At 46.2% G+C, this 22,233-nt stretch overlaps 1 protein-coding gene across 7 annotated transcripts in view; it reads left to right on the plus strand.

Moving 5' to 3' along the window:
• The window catches only part of atm (ATM serine/threonine kinase), a 40,383-nt gene extending 19,583 nt beyond the window's left edge, over positions 1-20,800 (plus strand). The window contains exons 27-63 of one of the 7 annotated variants that reach the window (XM_014214778.3): positions 3,065-3,183; positions 3,281-3,407; positions 3,580-3,779; positions 3,926-4,100; positions 4,235-4,393; positions 4,526-4,658; positions 4,782-4,877; positions 5,048-5,219; positions 5,644-5,824; positions 5,922-6,098; positions 6,235-6,412; positions 6,612-6,723; positions 7,003-7,161; positions 7,249-7,357; positions 7,439-7,527; positions 7,616-7,718; positions 7,831-7,979; positions 8,163-8,267; positions 8,373-8,492; positions 9,051-9,285; positions 10,999-11,166; positions 11,286-11,405; positions 11,932-12,149; positions 12,391-12,598; positions 12,799-12,924; positions 13,042-13,182; positions 13,347-13,485; positions 14,028-14,110; positions 14,318-14,458; positions 15,097-15,213; positions 16,208-16,357; positions 16,451-16,616; positions 16,749-16,835; positions 16,939-17,053; positions 17,168-17,231; positions 17,351-17,499; positions 20,241-20,800. In XM_014214778.3, the coding sequence (XP_014070253.2) occupies positions 3,065-3,183; positions 3,281-3,407; positions 3,580-3,779; positions 3,926-4,100; positions 4,235-4,393; positions 4,526-4,658; positions 4,782-4,877; positions 5,048-5,219; positions 5,644-5,824; positions 5,922-6,098; positions 6,235-6,412; positions 6,612-6,723; positions 7,003-7,161; positions 7,249-7,357; positions 7,439-7,527; positions 7,616-7,718; positions 7,831-7,979; positions 8,163-8,267; positions 8,373-8,492; positions 9,051-9,285; positions 10,999-11,166; positions 11,286-11,405; positions 11,932-12,149; positions 12,391-12,598; positions 12,799-12,924; positions 13,042-13,182; positions 13,347-13,485; positions 14,028-14,110; positions 14,318-14,458; positions 15,097-15,213; positions 16,208-16,357; positions 16,451-16,616; positions 16,749-16,835; positions 16,939-17,053; positions 17,168-17,231; positions 17,351-17,499; positions 20,241-20,424 (5,274 nt within the window). In that variant the 3' untranslated portion in view covers positions 20,425-20,800. Of the gene's footprint in view, positions 1-3,064; positions 3,184-3,280; positions 3,408-3,579; positions 3,780-3,925; positions 4,101-4,234; positions 4,394-4,525; positions 4,659-4,781; positions 4,878-5,047; positions 5,286-5,643; positions 5,825-5,921; positions 6,099-6,234; positions 6,413-6,611; positions 6,724-7,002; positions 7,162-7,248; positions 7,358-7,438; positions 7,528-7,615; positions 7,719-7,830; positions 7,980-8,162; positions 8,268-8,372; positions 8,493-9,050; positions 9,286-10,998; positions 11,167-11,285; positions 11,406-11,931; positions 12,150-12,390; positions 12,599-12,798; positions 12,925-13,041; positions 13,183-13,346; positions 13,486-14,027; positions 14,111-14,317; positions 14,459-15,096; positions 15,214-16,207; positions 16,358-16,450; positions 16,617-16,748; positions 16,836-16,938; positions 17,058-17,167; positions 17,232-17,350; positions 17,500-20,240 lie in introns of those variants that run through there. The other 6 variants (XM_014214781.3, XM_014214780.3, XM_014214782.3 and 3 more) reach the window with 6 other exon arrangements.
• The last annotated feature ends 1,433 nt before the right edge of the window (positions 20,801-22,233 follow it).

The following is a 22,233-nucleotide window of genomic DNA, read 5'->3' on the forward strand; positions in this document are numbered from 1 at the left end:
TGCTGTGTCTGTCAGCGTAGTGTCCAGAGCATGGAGGCGCTACCAGGAGACAGGCCAGTACATCAGGAGACGTGGAGGAGGTCGTAGGAGGGCAACAACCCAGCAGCAGGACCGCTACCTCCGCCTTTGTGCAAGGAGGAGCAGGAGGAGCACTGCCAGAGCCCTGCAAAATGACCTCCAGCAGGCCACAAATGTGCATGTGTCTGCTCAAACGGTCAGAAACAGACTCCATCAGGGTGGTATGAGGGCCCGACGTCCACAGGTGGGGGTTGTGCTTACAGCCCAACACCGTGCAGGACGTTTGGCATTTGCCAGAGAACACCAAGATTGGCAAATTCACCACTGGCGCCCTGTGCTCTTCACAGATGAAAGCAGGTTCACACTGAGCACGTGACAGACGTGACAGAGTCTGGAGACGCCGTGGAGAACGTTCTGCTGCCTGCAACATCCTCCAGCATGACCGGTTTGGCGGTGGGTCAGTCATGGTGTGGGGTGGCATTTCTTTGGGGGGCCGCACAGCCCTCCATGTGCTCGCCAGAGGTAGCCTGACTGCCATTAGGTACCGAGATGAGATCCTCAGACCCCTTGTGAGACCATATGCTGGTGCGGTTGGCCCTGGGTTCCTCCTAATGCAAGACAATGCTAGACCTCATGTGGCTGGAGTGTGTCAGCAGTTCCTGCAAGAGGAAGGCATTAATGTTATGGACTGGCCCGCCCGTTCCCCAGACCTGAATCCAATTGAGCACATCTGGGACATCATGTCTCGCTCCATCCACCAACGCCACGTTGCACCACAGACTGTCCAGGAGTTGGCGGATGCTTTAGTCCAGGTCTGGGAGGAGATCCCTCAGGAGACCATCCGCCACCTTATCAGGAGCATGCCCAGGCATTGTAGGGAGGTCATACAGGCACGTGGAGGCCACACACACTACTGAGCCTCATTTTGACTTGTTTTAAGGACATTACATCAAAGTTGGATCAGCCTGTAGTGTGGTGTTTCCACTTTAATTTTGAGTGTGACTCCAAATCCAGACCTTCATGGGTTGATAAATCGGATTTCCATTGATTATTTTTGTGTGATTTTGTTGTCAGCACATTCAAATATGTAAAGAAAAAAGTATTTAATAAGATTATTTATTTCATTCAGATCTAGGATGTGTTGTTTAAGTGTTCCCTTTATTTTTTTGAGCAGTATATGTATACATTCTGTGTGCAACTGGATGACTGCCCGATCAGTCATTGGTGGGTAATGTTCCTTTATGCGATCACAGCCAGTTGGGCCTGATAAGGTTCATCTTCCGTCCATAATATGAATCTCGTCAATACACACACACTCAGGAAACAAAAACAAACAGTCTTCCTTTCTTATAATTTAAAAAGGAGTCATTTCTTCTCATCAAAATATTTTTGAATTACTCTATGTAATTTTTTATTTTGTATCCAGATGGTAGTTCAGGCCCAACTGGCTGTGATCGCATAAAGGAACATTACCCACCAATGACTGATCGGGCAGTCATCCAGTTGCACACAGAACCAGTCCATTGATTAATATATTTTATTTTACAATATTTTTCTATCCTGCAGGAATATTTTTTACTTCTATCTCAGAACCCTGTCCTAGAACACTTTCATCAGGACCCTGTCCTGGTATCTCTATAGTACTTCAGGACCTTGTCCTGGAACACATTCATCACGACCGGTCCTGGTATCTATAGTACTTCAGGACCTTGTCCTGGAACACTTTCATCACGACCCCGTCCTGGTATCTATAGTACTTCAGGACCTTGTCCTGGAACACTTTCATCACGACCCTGTCCTGGTATCTATAGTACTTCAGGACCTTGTCCTGGAACACTTTCATCACGACCCTGTCCTGGTATCTATAGTACTTCAGGACCTTGTCCTGGAACACTTTCATCACGACCCTGTCCTGGTATCTCTGCAGTACCTTAGAATACTTCAGGACCTTGTCCCGGAACACTTTCATCATGCATTTACATCTGACGATTGCAAACCATGGCATCTCAATTAATATTAATTTAGTACTTTGCCAAATAATGCTCATTTACACGGGAATACCTCTGTTATAAAACAGGGTTTTCTCCACACACAGTAGAGCCCTCCATGTCTTCTTCACACACCAAATTTTCCTCTACACACAGTAGAGTCTTCTGTCACTAAGACAATATATATATTTTAATGTGCACTTTAGTTGTCCTTTTAAAGAAAGTCAGTCTCACCCTTAATTTGATTGTTCGGGATGGCGTATCTGTCCACTGACGCTCCCTGGCAGGTCCGTGGCGGGTCCCTTCTGCTCCACTCAGACGAAGTGTGGGCTCCCTGAGCTACGTCTAATGCAGCCCCTGCACGTTGTTAACCTTGGTGTCCGATCAGCAAACGGAGTTGGCCATCCCATCCTCATCGCCAAGAATTGTCGTGGAAATTCTAACCAGAAAGGAAGAGGGAGGCTGTAGATTCTTCAAATAACAACTTTATTATTCTGGAGCGGTTCACAATTCACTCAATGGTGCAGAGTTAAGAGCCCAACTAGCAAGATTTGGGTCTCAGCTTCTATAACCTTTGTCTACGTGGCAGTTTAGCAAATGTGTAAGAGCCTGGTGGGAACATAGTAACAAAACTGGCGTTGTCACTTGTTTGTACGCTATCTAGCTGCTGCTGCTCAAGCCAGCATCTGTTCTCTTCATATCTCCACACAGCTGTGCCCTTGAAAGATACAAAAAGAACAGGATGGACCAAAAATTGGGGTCACTCTCAGACGGCCCTTTGTCTTTGGCCGTGTGACTAAGTTACACAAGAGTGGAAGAACACTAACTTCTTCTTACGTGACAGAAACAGACAGTGGGAATGTACAGGTTTAAGGCTTATACAGCGTATGTGCATAACAGAGTTTCTAATTTTCCCACCATACAACCCTTTCAGGTTGAGCTAGCTACAATCCGCAGCAGCAGTCAACTGAACCTGTATTAGAAGCTGTAAAATCAGTCTTTAATATCTGTCTCTCTCACAGACCTAACTTACTGTATCACTGTTGGACTTTCCACAGCAAATCGACAGCCTGATTCACAGTAACCTGTCAGACATTGTGGTGGAGCTGTTGATGACCCTGTATGAAGGGGCTGCTACTGAGGAGGGGGGGAGAGGGGACCTGAGAAGGTTCATAGGGTAATGTTTACTACACATCACTCCTTACCACTCCACAACCATTCTTACTTGCATTCAGAACCTTTCATTGACTGTGATGTTAATATGTTCTCTGTAGGGAACTGGACCCAGCCCCAAACCCACCCTATTTCAGCTCCTATGTCATAAAAGCCACACTGGACTATCTCAGCTCGTGTCACAGTGCCAATCTCAAGTCCCTGGTGGCCATTTTATCCAAGACTCCGGTAAAATGCTCTCCTGCTCTCATCATTGTATTGCAATGGCTGTAAAATGTTATTACACAATGGAACAGAATAGGGCTTTACAAAGTTGAGTGGTTTCATGAGCCCAATTTTTCAAAACGTTTTATCTGGAAAGGAATCCGGATTGTGTGATCCTCTTGTGGTGTTATTCTAGATCTCCATCCAGAGGATCCTACTGGCGGTGTGTCAGAAGGCAGCTGAGACAATCAATGCCTACGAAAGGCACCGCATCCTGCTGATGTACTACCTGTTTGTCAGCCTGCTGCTCAAGGAGGTCAAGGACGGCCTGGGGGGAGCCTGGGCCTTTGTCCTCCGAGACATAATTTACACACTCATCCACCACATCAACAGCAGGTTAGGGGTCCCACACACACACACACACACACACACACACACACACACAAAGTCTGCTGCGCACACACAGATCTAATGGAGTGACTCATCATTTTTGCTCTCTCTAGTAGTTAACTGTTTTTCTGCCTGTTCTTGTTTTCTGTCAGGCCGGCCCAGTTGGACGAGGTGTCCGACCGTAGTTTCTCCCTGTGTTGTGACCTACTGACCTCTGTGTGTCGCACGGCCGTGCAATTCTGTGATGACGCTGTGGAGAGCCACCTACAGGTCATTGTTGGTACTCTCACTGCCCAGGTGACAAACCAACTTGCTATCTCACAGCAGGTAAGACATGGTTGTATTACATGGCCAGTAGACTCTTTGTATGACAAATAATAATTTGCTCTAAGTAGGTATTACACTGTTCATTGTTCTGTTTTTCTTTCTCTCTCCCCTCTCTGTTGACCTCTCTCTCTCAGGTGCTCAGTCTGTTGAAGTTCCTGGTCGTAGAGAGTCAGGACAAGCTAAAGAGTGCCATCCAGAAGTTAGAACCTTTCCCAGACCGACCTGAGTTCAGAGAGCTGAGGGCCGTGCAGCACACACTGAAGTACAGCACAGGGAAATTCACTCTCAGACAGGTAAGGGCACCCCCTTCACACACAGGGCACAGCACACACCCTCTAACCACTCATGTATGACCTCTACAGCTGATTCACACTTCTGTCACACTATTGCCACATCCCATGAGCCTCTCTGTGTCTCGTCCACAGGAGATAGCCCACTTCCTGTCTGTGGCTTCCTGTGACTCCCTGCCTCTGACTAGACTGGAGGGGCTGAAGGACCTGAGGAGACAGCTCCACAACAACAAGAGCCAGATCAGACCGCTGCTGAGAGACTGCCTCGGTCAGAGAGGGGAGGGCTACCGTAGTCTAGATATGTTACCAGACCCATGTATCTGTGTGTGGGGGTGAGTGTGTGTGTTAGTTTGCCCTTTTTGAATCCTATCTCTGTACCTCTTCATTCTAGCGGACCCTGCAGAGAGTGTGTTGGTGCTGCTGGTCCTTAACCTACTACAGCTCTGTAAGCTAGCAGCCAATCACCCTGGAGGAAGAGACATCTTAGGTACGTAAGGTTACCACAACCTCACTGTTGGCACTGCGTATGTTTCCTCTCTCAGCCCAAGAAAGCAACAATAATTGTTAGTGTGATAGGAAGTTGTTTCGGCCGGCTTGGCACCGTTGTGTGAAAAGGGTCTTAGTCTTTTCCTTGACCATGTGCCTATGTTTTTCTAGAGGCTGCAGGGAGCTGTCTGGGAGAGCTGGGGCCTGTGGATTTCTCCACCATCGCTCTGCTCCATGGGAAGGACCAGCTCAGTGCCAGAGCTGTATCACTCTTCCCTCAAATGGAACCACAGTGGCTGTACATCATCCTGAACTGCATCAACAATGCCCTCACTCACCACTGGTACACCATACAGGGGTCTACGCTGAAATTCTTTCAAAGAGCACATTTGCTCCAAAGTTGAAAAATGTAGGTTTAGAATTTTAGTATAGAAGTATATCAAAATATTAAAGGTATAAATGATAAGAATTGCCACCAATTACAAAATACATTTACTTTTTTTTAGGGGCACTTGTGCTCCCAAATTATAATTCCAGGTAGCACAGTAAAATATTTAGGAGCATATGCGACCAAAATGGTAGCAGTTTAGAGCCCTGAAAAATATACTGTATCTAATGGCCCTAAAGTACAATGACACTTTCCTACTAATTCAACACTGAATTTAGCCCAGGGAAGTAGCCACTCTATTGTCATAAGGTTTTCATATAGTGAGTGTGTCTTGACATGCTGTCATGTTTTGTTGTGGTCCCATGTGTTTCTCTGTCAGTATTGAGGTGAGGCAAGCTGCTGTCCAGAGTCTGAAGGACATCTTGGCCACTCAGGCTGGAGCTGACTTCTGGGAGATCCATAAAGACAACCGTGACCCCATGCTGGTTTACCTCAACCCTTTTAGATCTACCAAGAAGAAGGTTGGGCAGACTTTTCAAGACCTGAAATATCACATCCTCGTATGTGTGTCTGAATTTCGTAGTGTGTGAATTTGTTTGCATACATATATGTGTGTGTGTGTGTGTGTGTGTGTTAATTATCCATTCACTTGTGCAGGTGGTCGGGATGAGTGATGAGGTGAGCTTGGTGGCTAGGGAGCGGCTGGAGAGCCAGGACCTGTGGGTGCCTGAGGCTGGCGGCCATAAGGCCTGGTTGAAGACTCTCTGCATGGTTCTGCTGGACAGTGGAGGGGTCAGGAGTGAGGCTCTGCTGCTTTCCCGGCCCATGTGTCTGGTGAGGACATGGCTGTTATAACTCTAGGGAAGCACTTGTGCTAATGCTAATTTCCTGTTCAGTCAGGCATCTCTCGCTATCGCTGTTGTACACACATATCCCTGTTTCTAACCCCTATCCTTTCCCATGTGCTCAGGTGAAAACAGACTTCTGCCAGAGGGTGCTGCCGCTCATCATCCATGACATCCTGCTGGGGGACTCTGACGGCTCCTGGAGGAAGCTCCTCTCCACACACATCCAGGACTTTTTCACCAGCTGTTCCAGTCGTGCCCGGGCCTCCAGCCGCTCCACCACTCCTCTCCCCTCAGACTCTGGTGGGTTTTACACTCCATCTCTCTCTAGCTCTTTCTCTCCCACTCTCTCTAGCTTTCCTTCTTTAGCTCTTTCTCTCTCTCTAGCTTTCTTTCTCTCTCTCTCTATCTCTCTCGCTCGCTGTGTATGTTTGACTTTAGACATTTCTAGTAGCTTTTTCTCTTGAAGATGAGGTCTTTACAGTGTTTTTTATTATCTCAGCAGGAGAGTCGGACATCTCCAACCAGGGTCCGTTGGATAAGGCCTCTCTGCGCACCATGCTCTCTGTCATTAACTATCTGAGGCAGCAACAAAGACCTCTAGAATCTGATAGGTTTGTAGATGCATTTGCTCTTTTCTTCCTGACCTGTACAACTATAAAATCTACTGCACCCCTCTCTCTGTTAGGATGACTTTTGATGCTGTTGTATTAGTTCTAGTAACTTGTGTAGTGGTGTTTTGATGCTGTTGTATTAGTTCTAGTAACTTGTGTAGTGGTGTTAGATGCTGTTGTGTTGGTTCTAGTAACTTGTGTGGTACGGTGTTTGATGCTGTTGTGTTGGTTCTAGTAACTTGTGTGGTACGGTGTTTGATGCTGTTGTGTTGGTTCTAGTAACTTGTGTGGTACGGTGTGCCACTCTAACTTCTGGTTGGAGCTGAACTACCTGGAGGTGGCCAGGGCGGCCCAGTCCTGCTCAGCACACTTCACAGCCCTGCTCTACTCTGAGATCTATGTAGACAAGATCAAGACTAACATGGAGGAGAACCGCAGGTACACTACACATGAGGGGAAATACTGATGTCTCTCATGCCTTTCTTATTCTGTGTTGTTCTCATCATTCTTTACCTCTGCTTACAGAAATCCGGCCAGAGCGTCACGCAGAATCACATTTGATGAGAGCAGTCAGAACTTCGCCATCTCCAGTCTGACAGAGGAGAGTGTGAAAGACACTGGTATCAGTCTACAGGTACAGTTGATTTTGCAATTAACCTTTAGTGTTGTTGTCCAATGCATAGCTCTGTACTGTCATTTCTTTACCATGTCTTAGGACCTACTGATTGAGGTGTATCGTAGTATTGGGGAGCCAGACAGTCTGTATGGGTGTGGAGGTGGGAAGATGACCAGCGCTCTCACCAGGTGAACTTTGTTATCCTACTTTTGTTCTATCTTGGCTATTCAAAGTTTTGTTAGCTGAGAATTCTCTTTTTGTGTGTCTGTTTTGTAGGATTCGGACCTATGAGCATGAGGCGATGTGGGGAAAGGCACTGACCTCCTACGACCTCCACTCCAATCTTCCTGATGGCACACGGCAAGTGGGCATTGTGGAGGTAAGCAGAAACTTGTTTGAACTCCAAATCTGTATCGTCTCTGTCTGTCTGTGTAAACCATTGTTGGGGACAGATGACAAAACCTAATGCTGCTTGTCCAATGGTCCCTCAGGGTCTGCAGAACATTGGTCTGAGCAGTATCCTGGCCACCTACCTGCAGGGTCTGGAGAGTGGGGGGGTGGAGTGGGGGGCGGAGCTAAGGGAGCTCAGGTTTCAGGCTGCCTGGAGGAACATGCAGTGGGACTGTGACCTATCAGAGCGGTGAGTGGAAAGGGCCTCGGGTTGTGACTTATCAGACAGGTGAGTAGGAGGGGCCTCAGGACTGTGGCCTATCGGAAAGGTGAGTGAGTAAGGGTTCCTCAGATGGTATTTTAGAAGGTGAGGAAAATATTGCTAAATGGATTGACATGTGCCCTTGGTGTCTTGCCTTCTTGCTTGTTTCAGGAATGAGAAATTGAACCCTGGCTTCAACGAGTCAGTGTTCTGCTCCCTGCAGGCTTTGAGAGACAAAGAATTTTCCACATTCGATCAAACTCTTAAATATGCCAGGTAAAACAAGTTTTCCCTCGTGGAAATCAACAACTATCTCTCAGCCATCAAAATTTCACTACACAAACAACTATACTCATTGAAATGAATTGTGTGTGGCATCAGAGGCAATGAGGTGGAGGAACTGTGCAGAGGCAGTCTGGAGGCAGTGTCCTCTCTCTACCCTGCTCTACGGAACCTCCAGAGGATCAGTGAGCTAGAGAGCATCCGACAACTCTTCTCCAAGTATGATCTTCCTTCCCAACATATCAACATCGCTAATATCAAATATCTATACAGTGTAGAAATAGTGTATTTTATATTTGATTTGAAACCCACTGTGCCTCATACCTCAACACAATGCACATCCACAAACCTAGAGATTTTGTATTTTTTATAAATGTTTTATTTGCACACAAGGGAAAAAAAATACAAAACAATATGATGGTTTAAAAGGTAAATGAAAAGAACGTGGGAGACTGTTATGGAGGAGTGTAAATGCTTTTTTTTAGGCTGGATCATGTTGTATGTTTTAATGATGTAATGTATTGATTGTTGCTGCCTTCTTGGCCAGGTCTACCTTGAAAAGAGTCTCTGGGTCTCAATGGGCTTTTCCTGGTTAAATAAAGATTAAATAAAGAAAACAGAGGGACTTGTAGGCTCCTCCCTCTTTCAATTATTATAAAAAAAAATAAACATACAAAAAACACATGATCAGGTTTTTTAGAGAGTACAGGGTTATGATACTTCAATCTCTTAGGTAATACAAGTCATGTAACTTATATTTCCCCTGGCCTGTGGCAGGCCCCTGACCGAGGTAGGCCTGGCCGAGGTGTGTTCCCATTGGCAGCAGCACTCCCAGCTGCTGGTGGACAGTGACTTTACGCTGGTGGAGCCCATCCTGGCCCTGCGCTCCGTGGCCCAGGAGACCCTAATCTCCCAGGAGAGAGACCCTGAAAAGAACAAGTACCTCAGCACTGTCCTCACCTCCCACCTCATGGAGCTCTGCCAACTGGCCCGCGCCGCAGGAAACACACAGGTAGACTGGAGCTCAGCGCTCGCTGTGGGGGTGTTTCATACATGTACAGGGTTTATATAGTGTGTTCCACTATATTCTACTCCACACGTAATGTTTTTTTTGGTCTGGATTCACACAGCACTCCTGACCCATTTACCCGTATGTTCTCTTAAATAGTGCAGCACAACATGCATTTGCATTGGTCTCTATGTGAGTGACTGTATCAAAATCAAATTGTATTTGTCACATACACATGGTTAGCAGATGTTAATGCGAGTGTAGCGAAATGCTTGTGCTTCTAGTTCCGACAATGCCGTAATATCCAACGAGTAATCTAACCTAACAATTTCACAATTACCTTATACACACAAGTGTAAAGGAATGAATAAGAATATGTACAACAACAAAAAATATATGAATGAGTGATTGTATAGAACGGCATAGGCAAGATGCAGTAGATGGTATAGAGTACAGTATATACATATGAGATGAGTAGTGTAGGGTATGTAAACATTATATGAAGTGGCATTGTTTAATAAAGTGGCTAGTGATACATTTATTACATCATTTTTTCCATTATTAAAGTGGCTGGAGTTGAGTCAGTATGTTGGCAGCAGCCACTCAATGTTAGTGATGGCTGTTTAACAGTCTGATGGCCTTGAGATAGAAGCTGTTTTTCAGTCTCTCGGTCCCAGCTTTGATGCACCTGTACTGACCTCGCCTTCTGGATGTTAGTGGGGTGAACAGACTGTGGCTCGGGTGGTTGTTGTCCTTGATGATCTTTTTGGCTTTCCTGTGACATCAGGTGGTGTAGGTGTCCTGGTGGACAGGTAGTTTGCCCCCGGTGATGCGTTGTGCAGACCTCACTACCCTCTGGAGAGCCTTACGGTTATGGGCGGAGCAGTTGCCGTACCAGGCGGTGATACAGCCCGACAGGATGCTCTCGATTGTGCATCTGTAAAAGTTTGAGTGTTTTTGGTGACAAGCCGAATTTCTTCAGCCTCCTGAGGTGGAAGAGGCGCTGCTGCGCCTTCTTCACCACGCTGTCTGTGTGGGTGGACCATTTCAGTTTGTCCGTGATGTGTACGCCGATGAACTTAACTTTCTACCCTCTCCACTACTGTCCCGTCGATGTGGATTGGGGGATGCTCCCTCTGCTGTTTCCTGAAGTCCACGATCATCTCCTTTGTTTTGCTGACGTTGAGTGAGAGGTTGTTTTCCTGACACCACACTCCGAGGGCCCTCACCTCCTCCCTGTAGGTCGTCTCGTCGTTGTTGGTAATCAAGCCTACCACTGTAGTGTTGTCTGCAAACTTGATGTTTTGAGTTGGAGGCGTGCATGGCCACGCAGTCATGCGTGAACAGGGAGTACAGGAGCGGGCTGAGAACGCACCCTTGTGGTGCCCCAGTGTTGAGGGGTGGAGATGTTGTTACCTACCCTCACTCACTGTACTCTATACCTCTATGTGAGTGACTATATTGGTCTCTATGTGTGAGTGACTATATTGGTCTCTGTGTGTGAGTGACTATATTGGTCTCTGTGTGTGAGTGACTATATTGGTCTCTGTGTGTGAGTGACTATATTGGTCTCTGTGTGTGAGTGACTATATTGGTCTCTGTGTGAGTGACTATATTGGTCTCTGTGTGAGTGAATGTATAGTGCCCCCCCTCACCCCTGTGCCCGTCTTACCGCTGTGCCCTTTTCACCCCTGTGCCGTCCTCACCCCTCCCCAGCTGGCAGAGCGGGCAGTTTTCCAGATGAAGCAGCATGGCGGAGGAGGGGGGCGGGGCTCCACAGCGTCGTCATGGCAGCTGGAGGAGGCCCAGGTGTTTTGGGCGAAGGGAGAGCAGGGTCTTGCTCTGGGGCTACTGAGACAGATGATCCACACTCTGGAGGAGCAGGTCAGTGGGAGTCAGTCTACATGTTAACTACTCAGTCTTGGGGACAGGAGTTTTTGTTGACCAGGGAAAAACTCTATGCCTATAACTAGAGCTTAATTTTGTTCCTCTGTCTTGGCCAGGTTTTGTTTAACCCTGCCCTGGTGCCGGTGTTCACGGAGTGCCTGAGGCTGTGTGGGAACTGGCTGGCAGAGACGTGCCTGGAGAGCCCTGGGGTCATCCTGGAGAAGTACCTGGAGAGGGTAAAACTAAGGCCCATATAGTATAATCCACTCCTTGGGCACAGTTGATCTATAGTGTGTGTGTGTGTGTGTGTGTGTGTGTGTGTGTGTGTGTGTGTGTGTGTGTGTGTGTGTGTGTGTGTGACTGTGACTGTGACTGTCTGGGTCTGTCTGTGTGTGACTGTCTGGGTCTGTCTGTGTGTGTGTGTGTGTGTGTGTGACTGTCTGGGTCTGTGACTGTGTGTGACTGTCTGGGTCTGTGACTGTGTGTGTGTGTGTGACTGTCTGGGTCTGTGTGTGTGTGTGTGTGTGTGTGTGACTGTCTGGGTCTGTGTGTGTGTGACTGTCTGGGTCTGTGTGACTGTCTGGGTCTGGGTCTGTGTGACTGTCTGGGTCTGTGTGACTGTCTGGGTCTGTGTGTGTGTGACTGTCTGTGTGTGTGTGACTGTCTGTGTGTGTGTGACTGTCTGGGTCTGTGTGACTGTCTGTCTGTGTGTGTGTGTGACTGTGTGTGTGTGTGACTGTCTGTGTGTTTGACCTCCTGTAGGCAGTGGAGGTGATCGAGGGCCATGCGATAGGTTCAGACACCAAGCTGCAGAGCCAGAGGACGCAGGCCTTCCTGTCCCTGGCCAGGTTCTCAGATGCCCAGTACCAGGGCATTCATAACTACATGAAGTCATCTGAGTTTGAGAACAAACAGGCTCTGCTGGTGAAGGCCAAGGAGGAGGTGGACTTGATGAGGGAGCGCAAGGTCAGCACAAACAGGTCAGACACAAACTCACAACAGAGAATGAGAGCACTGTTAACCTTGTGTGGTTTTGAATTGGCTTGTTTTATGCAGGTTCTACACCGGCTGAGTGTAGGTGACATGCTGAAAGAGAGTTGGCCTCCTCCGGGCTGTGTGAAGATTTTATTTTCCAATGTCCTCTCTGCTCAATACCTTGTGTGTGTGTGTGTGTGTGTGTGTGTGTGTGTGTGAGATATTCCAACTCCCTGTCTCTCCCAGGTACACAGTGAAGGTGCGGAGGGAGTTGGAGCTGGATGAGAGGGCTCTGTCCAACCTGCAGGCTGACAGAAGGAGGTTCCTGTGTAAGGCTGTGGAGAACTACATCCATTGTCTGGAGCAGGGTGAGGAGCACGACACCTGGGTGTTCCGCCTGGCCTCACTGTGGCTGGAGAACGCTGACGTCAAGGCAGTCAACGACATGATGAAGGTGAGCTAGGGATATCACACTAACTAACATCACCAAACACTCACTACATTGATACAAGATTGATTGTTGCACTATTTGTTTAGTCTGGGCTCCATTCCAAACTGAAATCTCTCTGTTTGGATCCCAGGCTACCTGGCATTAGTGTGTCTTCCCATTCAGATGAGAAACTACAATTTGTTTGACTATTTATTGTGCTTCAGGGAGGTGTGCACAGGATCCCGTCCTATAAGTTTCTGCCTCTCATGTACCAGCTGGCTGCCCGCATGGGGACCAAAATGTCTGCTACAGTGGCAGAGGATGTGGGCTTCCATGGTGTTCTCAATGAGGTGAGACTTCAATATGTTTCAATAGGCAACAGAAGTCTGTTTGAACTATAGAGTTGTTCCTCAGCTTAGCATGTTTCCATCTATCCATCCATCCGTTCATCCATCCATCCATCCCAGCTGATCTGCCTGTCGTGTCTGGAGCACCCTCACCACACCCTCTTCATCATCCTGGCTCTGGTCAACGCTAACAAGGACGAGAGCCTCTCCCGCAGCCGCCTGTCCAAGAGCACCCCGCGCCATTCCTCCCAACTGGACCTGGTAGGCCCAACACCTCGCTAAACACTGCCAATAAAAGAAAGAGGGAACTGGGTCTCTTTACTGTGTGCATAACCTGTTACTGTCTTGTTGGAATTCTCTTAGGAACTGAGTTTGTTTTTAGTGTGTGTCGCGTGAGAATGAAGGAAAGATGTGATGTCTTGTAGGAGCGGTCAGAGGTGTCCCAGAGGGTAATGAACAAGATCAGGAAGAAGAGAGCCCAGATGATCAGAGGCATAGAGGTCCTCTGTGATGCCTACATCACTCTGGCCTACATGGACGCCAGTCGACACAAGACAGAGAAAAGTGAGTGACAATGGCACACTCCTTACAGCACTGAACAAAGCATGTCACCCTGCATCCCACTGCTGACTTGCCTCTGAAGCAGCGTTGGTCCTGGTCGCTCCCTGGATGGGAGACCAGATGCTGCTGGAAGTGGTGTTGGAAGGCCAGTAGGAGGTACTCTTTCCTCTGGTCTAAAAAAAGATCCCAGGGCAGTGATTGGGGACATTGCCCTGTGTAGTTTGGATGAGACATTAAACGGGTTTCCTGACTCTGTGGTCACTAAAAGATCCCATGGCACTTATGGAAAGAGTAGGGGTGTTAACCCCGGTGTCCTGGCCCTCATACCGTCATGGAGCTTGTAATCATTCCCTGCTTCCAATTGGTTCATTCATCCTCCCTCCTCTCCCCTGTAACTATTCCCCAGGTCGTTGCTGTAAATTTAGAATATTTTCTCAGTCAACTTACCTAAATAAAAAAACATAACCACCTTCATGAATGACTACTGAGTTTTTACAACATGCTAATGTGTTTGTGAAGTAACTGTACCTTGTGTTCCTCTGTAGAAGCCATCCTCATCCCCTCTGACCAGCCCATCATGCAGATAAAGAACCTAGATGATGTCATCATTCCTACAATGGAGATCAAGGTAGAGGAATGGGTTTGATCATCTGTGGATCCCTCACTAGTCTATCACCTGACATACGTTTTTGTTGTTGTTATGCAATAGGATGTTTTGCAGCCAGTTTGTATAGTATTTGCACTGTAATGTATGTATATACCATGTCACACCCATGGCGTGCTTTGAAAAGGGATGTAAGAAGGACTTGTGTCCATATTGGTCTCTGTGTAACAGGTGGACCCCTCGGGTAAATATGACAACCTGGTGACCATCAAGTCCTTCAAGCCTCACTTTCACCTGGCCGGAGGGGTCAACCTGCCCAAGATCATTGAGTGTGTGGGATCAGACGGGAAGAGCAGACGACAACTGGTCAAGGTGAGATAAACTGTGAACCATATATTTATATCGCTGGTCCCCCTGCAAGTCATTTTGTGAGTAAACTGTGTGTTCAATGCAATTCAAAGCATTCCCGACCCTTTGAAGGGGAATCCACTGCCTTGTGTACCTAAGCCATGTTAAAGACAATAGAGGACTTGAGGTTCTGTTGTGGGTTCAGTTATTTTCCATGTTGGCCTGAGGGTAATTATTGATCCCCTATGTTTCTAGTCTAACAAAATTAACACTCTCCAATGCTTTGTTCATCATGAGTGCATTCTTTAGGGAACTGTTCACTTTTTGTTTATTTGCTGGAAAGCTTGTCACTCCGTCTAATAAATGCACAGTTAAGATGTTGGCGTTTCATGATGAAATAAGAAATTAGCTCATGGGAAATGCCAAGAAGGAATCCGTCTTGAATTTCTTACCTGATGGTCCTGATAAAAAAAGATTTGGTATATTAGACCATTTTCTGCCGGTTTATTGTTGTTGTAAATTCACTCAACATAGCACATAGCATGTGGGAGTACACCCATCACACAAACCCTATAGAGAATTGGTCACTTCCGGTGTAGTGTTTTATTTTGATATTATGTAGTTTGTTACCCCCTGTGACCTTTGCCCCTCTGTATCCTCAGGGCCAGGATGACCTGCGGCAGGATGCTGTGATGCAGCAGGTGTTCCACATGTGTTCTATGCTGCTGCAGCGCAACACCGAGACACGCAAGAGGAAACTCAACATCCGACGCTACAAGGTCACTCACTGCCCCTCTCTCACAGCTCAACTTATTTAAATACCGTCATTTCCGGACTATTAAGCGCACCTGAATATAAGCCGCACCCACTGAACATAAATAAGCCGCACATGTCTATAAGCCGCAGGTGCCTACCGGTACATTGAAACAAATCAACTTTACACAGGCTTTAACGAAACACGGCTTGTAACAAAAATAAATAGGCTTTAATGAAACATGGCTTGTAACAAAAATAAATAGGCTTTAACAAAACACGGCTTGTAACAACAAAAAAATTTGCAGTAAACAATAGCCTACCAAGAAAGTCATTGCTCCAGACCAAGCTCCCGTGCAGCAGCTCTATTTCCTTTTCCAATAGCCAGATCAATCGCCTTCAACTTGAAAGCTGCATCATATGCATTTCTCTGTGTCTTTGCCATGATGAGGGTGACAAAATGACTACCGTAATCAGAATGATGGGAAGTTTGAGAGCGCTCGATTTAATCTAAACAGTAAACAAAAAAGTTGTTTGACCTTAACCCGTTCGGCAATTTCATTGGTCTAATGAAAGCTTCATCCCGCCCAAAAACTGAGCACGTCACAGAATGTGTTTTTTAAAAAAAAAAAGTATTATTTGAAAGCGGGAAAAATCCATATATTAGCCGCGTCATTATTTAAGCCGCGAGGTTCAAAGCGTGGGAACAAAGTAGCGGCTTATAGTCCGGAAATTACGGTACATTTGCCGGTACTGTAAATTGCTCTGTAGCGGAGTTTCTGTTTTGGGAGGGGGGTACGATTTTATTTATTAAAAAAATCTTCTTACACAATAGACAACTTAACATTTCACAGACATAGATCCACAAGAGACGAGCTTCTGTTAAATGACTCAGTTGACTATTACTCATTATATCATTGTTATGTTATATGTAAAAATAAATGTGACACAAATATTCTTAAGGAGCTGTTATCAATTTTGGTGGATGGGAGTGATTGAGTCCCCTGTCTCTGCCCCCAGGTGGTGCCCTTCTCCCAGCGTAGTGGGGTTCTAGAGTGGTGCTCGGGGACCATCCCTATAGGGGATTTCCTCATAGACCCCCAAAAGGGCGCTCACACACGCTTCTGCCCCAAAGACTGGACCAGCATAACCTGCCGGAAAAAGATGATGGTGAGTCTCACTTTTACTCATTTATTTTTAGTCCCTTGATGGCTGAATTGTGTAGTACTGTAATTTTGTAGTAACATATTGTTTTTACTGTAGGAGTCTCAGAGGCTTGGTTCCAGTGGGACGACCCAGGCTTTCAGTGAGGTGTGTCAGAACTTCCGGCCTGTCTTCCGGTACTTCTGCATGGAGCGATTCCTGGACCCGGCAGTGTGGCTGGAAAAACGTCTGGCCTACACTCGCAGTGTGGCCACTTCCTCCATCGGTACAAACACTATCACCTCTGCTCTCCACAACACAATACAATCATTACCATACCTACACAATTTTTGGGGGGGCTATTCATCTGATGTACTTCAACATATTCTTCCTTTGTTTCTGTGTTTGTTCTCCTCAGTGGGCTACATTGTTGGACTGGGGGACAGGCACATTCAGAACATCCTTATAGACGAACAGACAGCTGAACTGGTGCATATTGATTTGGGTAAGGAGGATACTCATAGCTGTGTCTGAGTTGACATTTGAGAAACGTGTCTTGAGAACATTTTTGGTTAGGTATTTGGTGTAATGCGTTTATCTCTCTTCAGGTGTAGCGTTTGAACAGGGCAAGATTCTCCCAACTCCTGAGACTGTTCCCTTCAGGCTCTCCAGAGATATTGTGGATGGGATGGGCATAACAGGGGTGGAGGGCGTTTTCAGAAGGTGAGCAGACAACAAGACCCATTCCCAATGCAGATAGATCTGGATGGATTTTATTCAAGCCATTTTTTTAAAAATCAGGATATAATTTTTACCGTGTTCATTTCTACCATTCAGATGCTGTGAGAAGACCATGGAGGTCATGAGGAGTTCTCAAGAGGCCTTGGTGACTATTGTAGAGGTATAAACACAAACACAAACACTGTTCACATTCACTCAATGTCTGTATGTGAGCTTGGAGGGTATGTTCATTACATGTTTATGTGATAACTCCTGTTATTCCTTTGCCCTGTGGTGTAGGTACTGCTGTACGACCCTCTGTTTGACTGGACCATGAACCCTCTCAAGGCCTTCTACCTGCAGCAGCAGCATGATGAGCAGGCTGAGCTCCAGGCCACGCTCAACTCTACACTGGGGGGAGACATCCTGGAGGCCCACCCCAAGTCCAGGTACTCTTCAGTACTATAAACCCCCCAAACTAGTATACCATCAAGTGGAATCATATGCCTGACAGAGCACACTCTCAGTCCTGATGTTATTCACCAAACCCTCCACATGCCTTTGAAACATCAAATGAAATGTTATTTGTCACATGCGCCGAATACAACAGGTGACATACATTTACATTTTAGTCATTTAGCAGACGCTCTTATCCAGAGCGACTTACAGTAGTGAATGCATACATTTCATACATTTTTTTTGTACTGGCTCCCCGTGGGAATCGAACCCACAACCCTGGCGTTGCACACACCATGCTCTACCAACTGAGCCACAGGGAAGGCACTGTGACATACTTGTGACATACTTACTTACAAGCCCTTAACTAACAATGCAGTTCAAGAAAGAGTTAAGAACATATTTACCAAATAAACTAAAGTAAAAACTAATAAAAAGTAACACAATAAAATAACAATAACGAGGCTATATACAGATGGTACCGGTACAGAGTCAATGTGCGGGGATACAGGTTAGTCGAGGTAATTTGTACATGTAGGTAGGGGTAAAGTGACTATCTGGGGATCCATGCCAAGTCTTTTCAGTCTCCTGAGGGGGAAAAGGTGTTGTCGTGCCGTCTTCACGACTGTCTTGGTGTGTTTGGACCATGATAGTTTATTGGTGATGTGGACACACACTCGAGCTGCTCCAGTACAGCCCCGTCGATGTTAATGGGGACCTGTTCGGACCGCCTTTTCCTGTAGTCCACAATCAGCTTCTTTGTCTTGCTCACAGTGAGGGCGAGGTTGTTGTCCTGGCACCACACTGCCAGGTCTCTGACCTCCTCCCTATAGGCATTGTCACATTGTTGTCGGTAATCAGGCCTACCACTGTTTTGTCGTCAGCAAACTTAAAGATGGTATTGGAGTCGTGTTTGGCCACGCAGTCGTGTGTGAACAGGGAGTACAGGAGGGGACTAATCACACACCCCTGACAAGCCCCAGTGTTAAGGATCAGCGTGGCAGACGTGTTGTTGCCTACACTTACCACCTGGAGGGCGGCCCGTCAGGAAGTCCAGGATCCAGTTGCAGAGGAAGGTAATTTAGTCCCAGGGTCCTTAGCTTAGGGATGAGCTTTGTGGACACTATGGTGTTGAACGCTGAGCTGTAGTCAATGAACAGCATTCTCACATAGGTGTGAGATTGAAATTGCGTCATCTGTGGATCTGTTGGGGTGGTATGCAAATTGGAGTGGGTCTAGGGTATCCGGGATGATGCTGTTGATGTGAGCCTTGACCAGTCTTTCAAAGCACTTCATGGCTACCGCAGTGAGTGCTACGGGGTGGTAATCATTTAGGCAGGTTATCTTTGCTTCCTTGGGCACAGGGACTATGGTGGTCTGCTTGAAACATGTAGGTATTACAGACTCGGTCAGGGGGAGGTTTAAAATGTCAGTGAAGACACTTGCCAGTTGGTCCACGCATGCTTTGAGTACACGTCCTGGTGATCTGTCTGGCCCTGCGGCTTTGTGAATGTTGACCTGTTTAAAGGTCTTGTTCACATCGGCTACTGAGAGCGTTATTACACAGTTGTCCGGAACAGCTGGTGTACTCACGCATGCTTCAGTGTTGCTTGCCTCGAATCGATCATAAAAGGCATTTAGCTCATTTAGGCTCGCGTCACTGGGAAGCTCGTGGTGGGGTTTCACTTTGTAGTCCGTTTTCAAACCCTGCAACATCTGACGAGCGTTAGAGCCGGTGTAGTAGGATTCAATCTTAATCCTGTATTGACACTTTGCCTGTTTGATGGTTCGTCTGAGGGCGTAGCGGGATTTCTTATAAGCATCCGGATTAGTGTCCCACTCCTTGAACGCGGCAGCTCTAGCCTTTTGCTCGATGCGGATGTTGCCTGTAATCCATGGCTTCTGGTTGGGATATGTACATACGGTCACTGTGGGGACGACGTCGTCAATGCACTTACTGATGAAGCCGATGACTGAGGTGGCATACTCCTCAATGCCATTGGATGAATCCTGGACATTCCATTCTATGCTAGCAAAACAGTCCTGTAGCATCTGCGTCATCTGACCACATGCCTGCATTAAAGACCCCGGCCACAAGCATTTTCTTGTTTTCTTATGGCCTTATACAGTTGGTTGAGTGTGGTCTTAGTGCCAGCATCGGTTTGTGGTGGTAAATAGACGGCTACGAATAATATAGATGAGAACTCTCTTGGTAGATAGTGTGGTCTACAGCTTATCATAAGGTACTCTACCTCAGGCGAGCAATACCTTGACTTCTTTAATATTAGACATCGCGCACCAGCTGTTATTGACAAATGGACACACACTGCCGCCCCTCGACGTAGCTTCTCTGTTCTGCCGATGCATGGAAAATCCCGCCAGCTCTATATTATCCGTATTATTGTTCAGCCACGACTTGGTGAAACATAAGATATTGCAGTTTTTAATGTCCCGTTGGTAGGATAATCTTAATCGTATATCATCCATTTTGTTTTCCAATGATTGCACATTGGCCAATAGAAGGCAGCCCGACCTTCGCCCCCTTTTTCTCTGTCTTTTCTTCACACAAATGACGGGGATTTGGGCCCGTTCCAGAGAAAGCAGTATATCCTTCGCGTCAGACTTGTTAAAGAAAATCATGTGGCAAGGCTTGGTGTTGGTCATTTACATGTGTGCTTTAAATATTTTTAATCTCATATATTGGCTGCTCATAATCCTGTCTCTTCTCTCTCAGCAGTGATAGCCAGAGCTTCAACAAGGTGGCGGAGCGCGTGCTGCTGCGGCTGCAGGAGAAGCTGAAGGGGGTGGAGGATGGCAGGGTGCTCAGTGTAGGAGGGCAGGTCAACCTCCTCATCCAGCAGGCCATGGACCCTAACAATCTCAGCCGCCTCTTCCCCGGCTGGCAGGCCTGGGTCTAGGGCTAACATACTGGGAGAAACCAGGGGGCCTGGGTCAATCTTAGTCCGCTTTCTACAAAGTACTATGTATGAATAATGAATGTTTATGCTTTGACATACTTGATGCGCCATGTGCTTCCTTATCAATCACAGCTGATATTTTAACTTTCTGCATTTAATAGACTGTAATCAATTATTTGGTTTCTAATGCAACATGTAAATGACTTGTTTTCTTGTGTTGCTCTGAATTCTTTGTATCAAGTGTCAGATTATATATCAATTCGATTATTTTTGGTCACTTTTGAAGTGAAAAATGATTGTTCTTGAATATGTTCATTGTACCATTGGATGGTAAATAGCTGACATGTAAGATAATAAAGAGATAATTGATTCTGGAGATCAGGAGATTTAATTGACTCGGGAGATCCCCTCTCAAACCATCTGCGGAGGAACTACCCCAGTTTGTACATGAACTGGGCCCTGCACCTCCCCCTGATAGCACTGCCTCTTTACCTTGTTACCTGTATACATTTGGTCCTCTTCCTGTCAGACTAATGTGTTATTGTAATTAAGCAACAACAACAAAAAAATTACAACTTTTTTTAGTAGTCTTTGAAGAAGAATGTTGAAGTAGAATGTAGAGGAATTCGTCCATATACCTTAACCTGTTTCAGGTGTGAGGGACAGGCGCATCAAGTACTTAATGACCACGGTCATCAGTGCGTTCCTCCTATTGGTTACTGGGATCTTGCTTGGATACTACTGTAAGTATTAGTGTTTTTCCCCTCATCATTTGGCCTCTACCCTAAAACACACACTATATATACAAAAGTATGTGGACACCCCTTCAAATTAGTAGATTCGGCTATTTCAGCCACACCCGTTGCTGACAGGTGTATAAAATCAGGCACCCAGCCATGCAATCTCCATAGACAAACATTGGCAGTAGACTGGCCTTACTGAAGAGCTCAGTGACTTTCAGTGTGGCACCGTCATAGGATGCCACCTTTCCAGTGGTATAAAATATTTAAGTTAAAATACTTTAAAGTACTACTTAATTCGTTTTTTGGGGGGGATCTGTACTTTACTATGTATATTTTTGACTACTTTTACTTCACTACATTCCTAAAGAAAATAATGTACTTTTTACTACATACATTTTCCCTGACACATAAAAGTACTCGTTACATTTCAAATGGTTAACAGGACAGGAAAATGGTCCAATTCACACAAATCAAGACAACATCCCTGGTCATCCCTACTGCCTCTTATCTGGCAGACTCACTAAACACAAATGCTTTGTAAATAATGCCTGAGTGTTGGAGTGTGCCCCTGGCTATCTGTAAGTTTAAAAAAACAAGGAAATTGTGCTGTCTGTTTAGCATAAGGAATGTTAAATGGATTTATACTTTTACTTTTGATTCTTAATTATATTTTAGCAATTACATTTAATTTTGATACTTAAGTAGATTTCAATCCAGAAACTTTTACTCAAGCAGTATTTCTACTGGGTGACTTTTACTTGAGTCATTTTCTATTAAGGTTTCTTTACGTTTACTCAAGTATGACAATTGTGTACTTTTTCCACCACTGCACCTTTCCAATAAGTCAGTTCAACACATTTCTGCCCTGCTAGAGCTGCCCCTGTCAACTGTGTGTGCCGTTATTGTGAAGTGGAAATGTCGAGGAGCAACAACAGCTCAGCCTCGAAGTGTTAGGCCACACAAGCTAACAGAATGGGACCGCCGAGTGCTGAAACACGTACAAATCGTCTGTCCTTGGTTGCAACACTCACTACCGAGTTCCAATCTGTCTCTGGAAGGAACTTCA

Source organism: Salmo salar, chromosome 09, assembly GCF_965601325.2.
Source record: "Salmo salar chromosome 09, fSalSal1, whole genome shotgun sequence".
NCBI classification, from domain to species: Eukaryota; Metazoa; Chordata; class Actinopteri; order Salmoniformes; family Salmonidae; genus Salmo; species Salmo salar.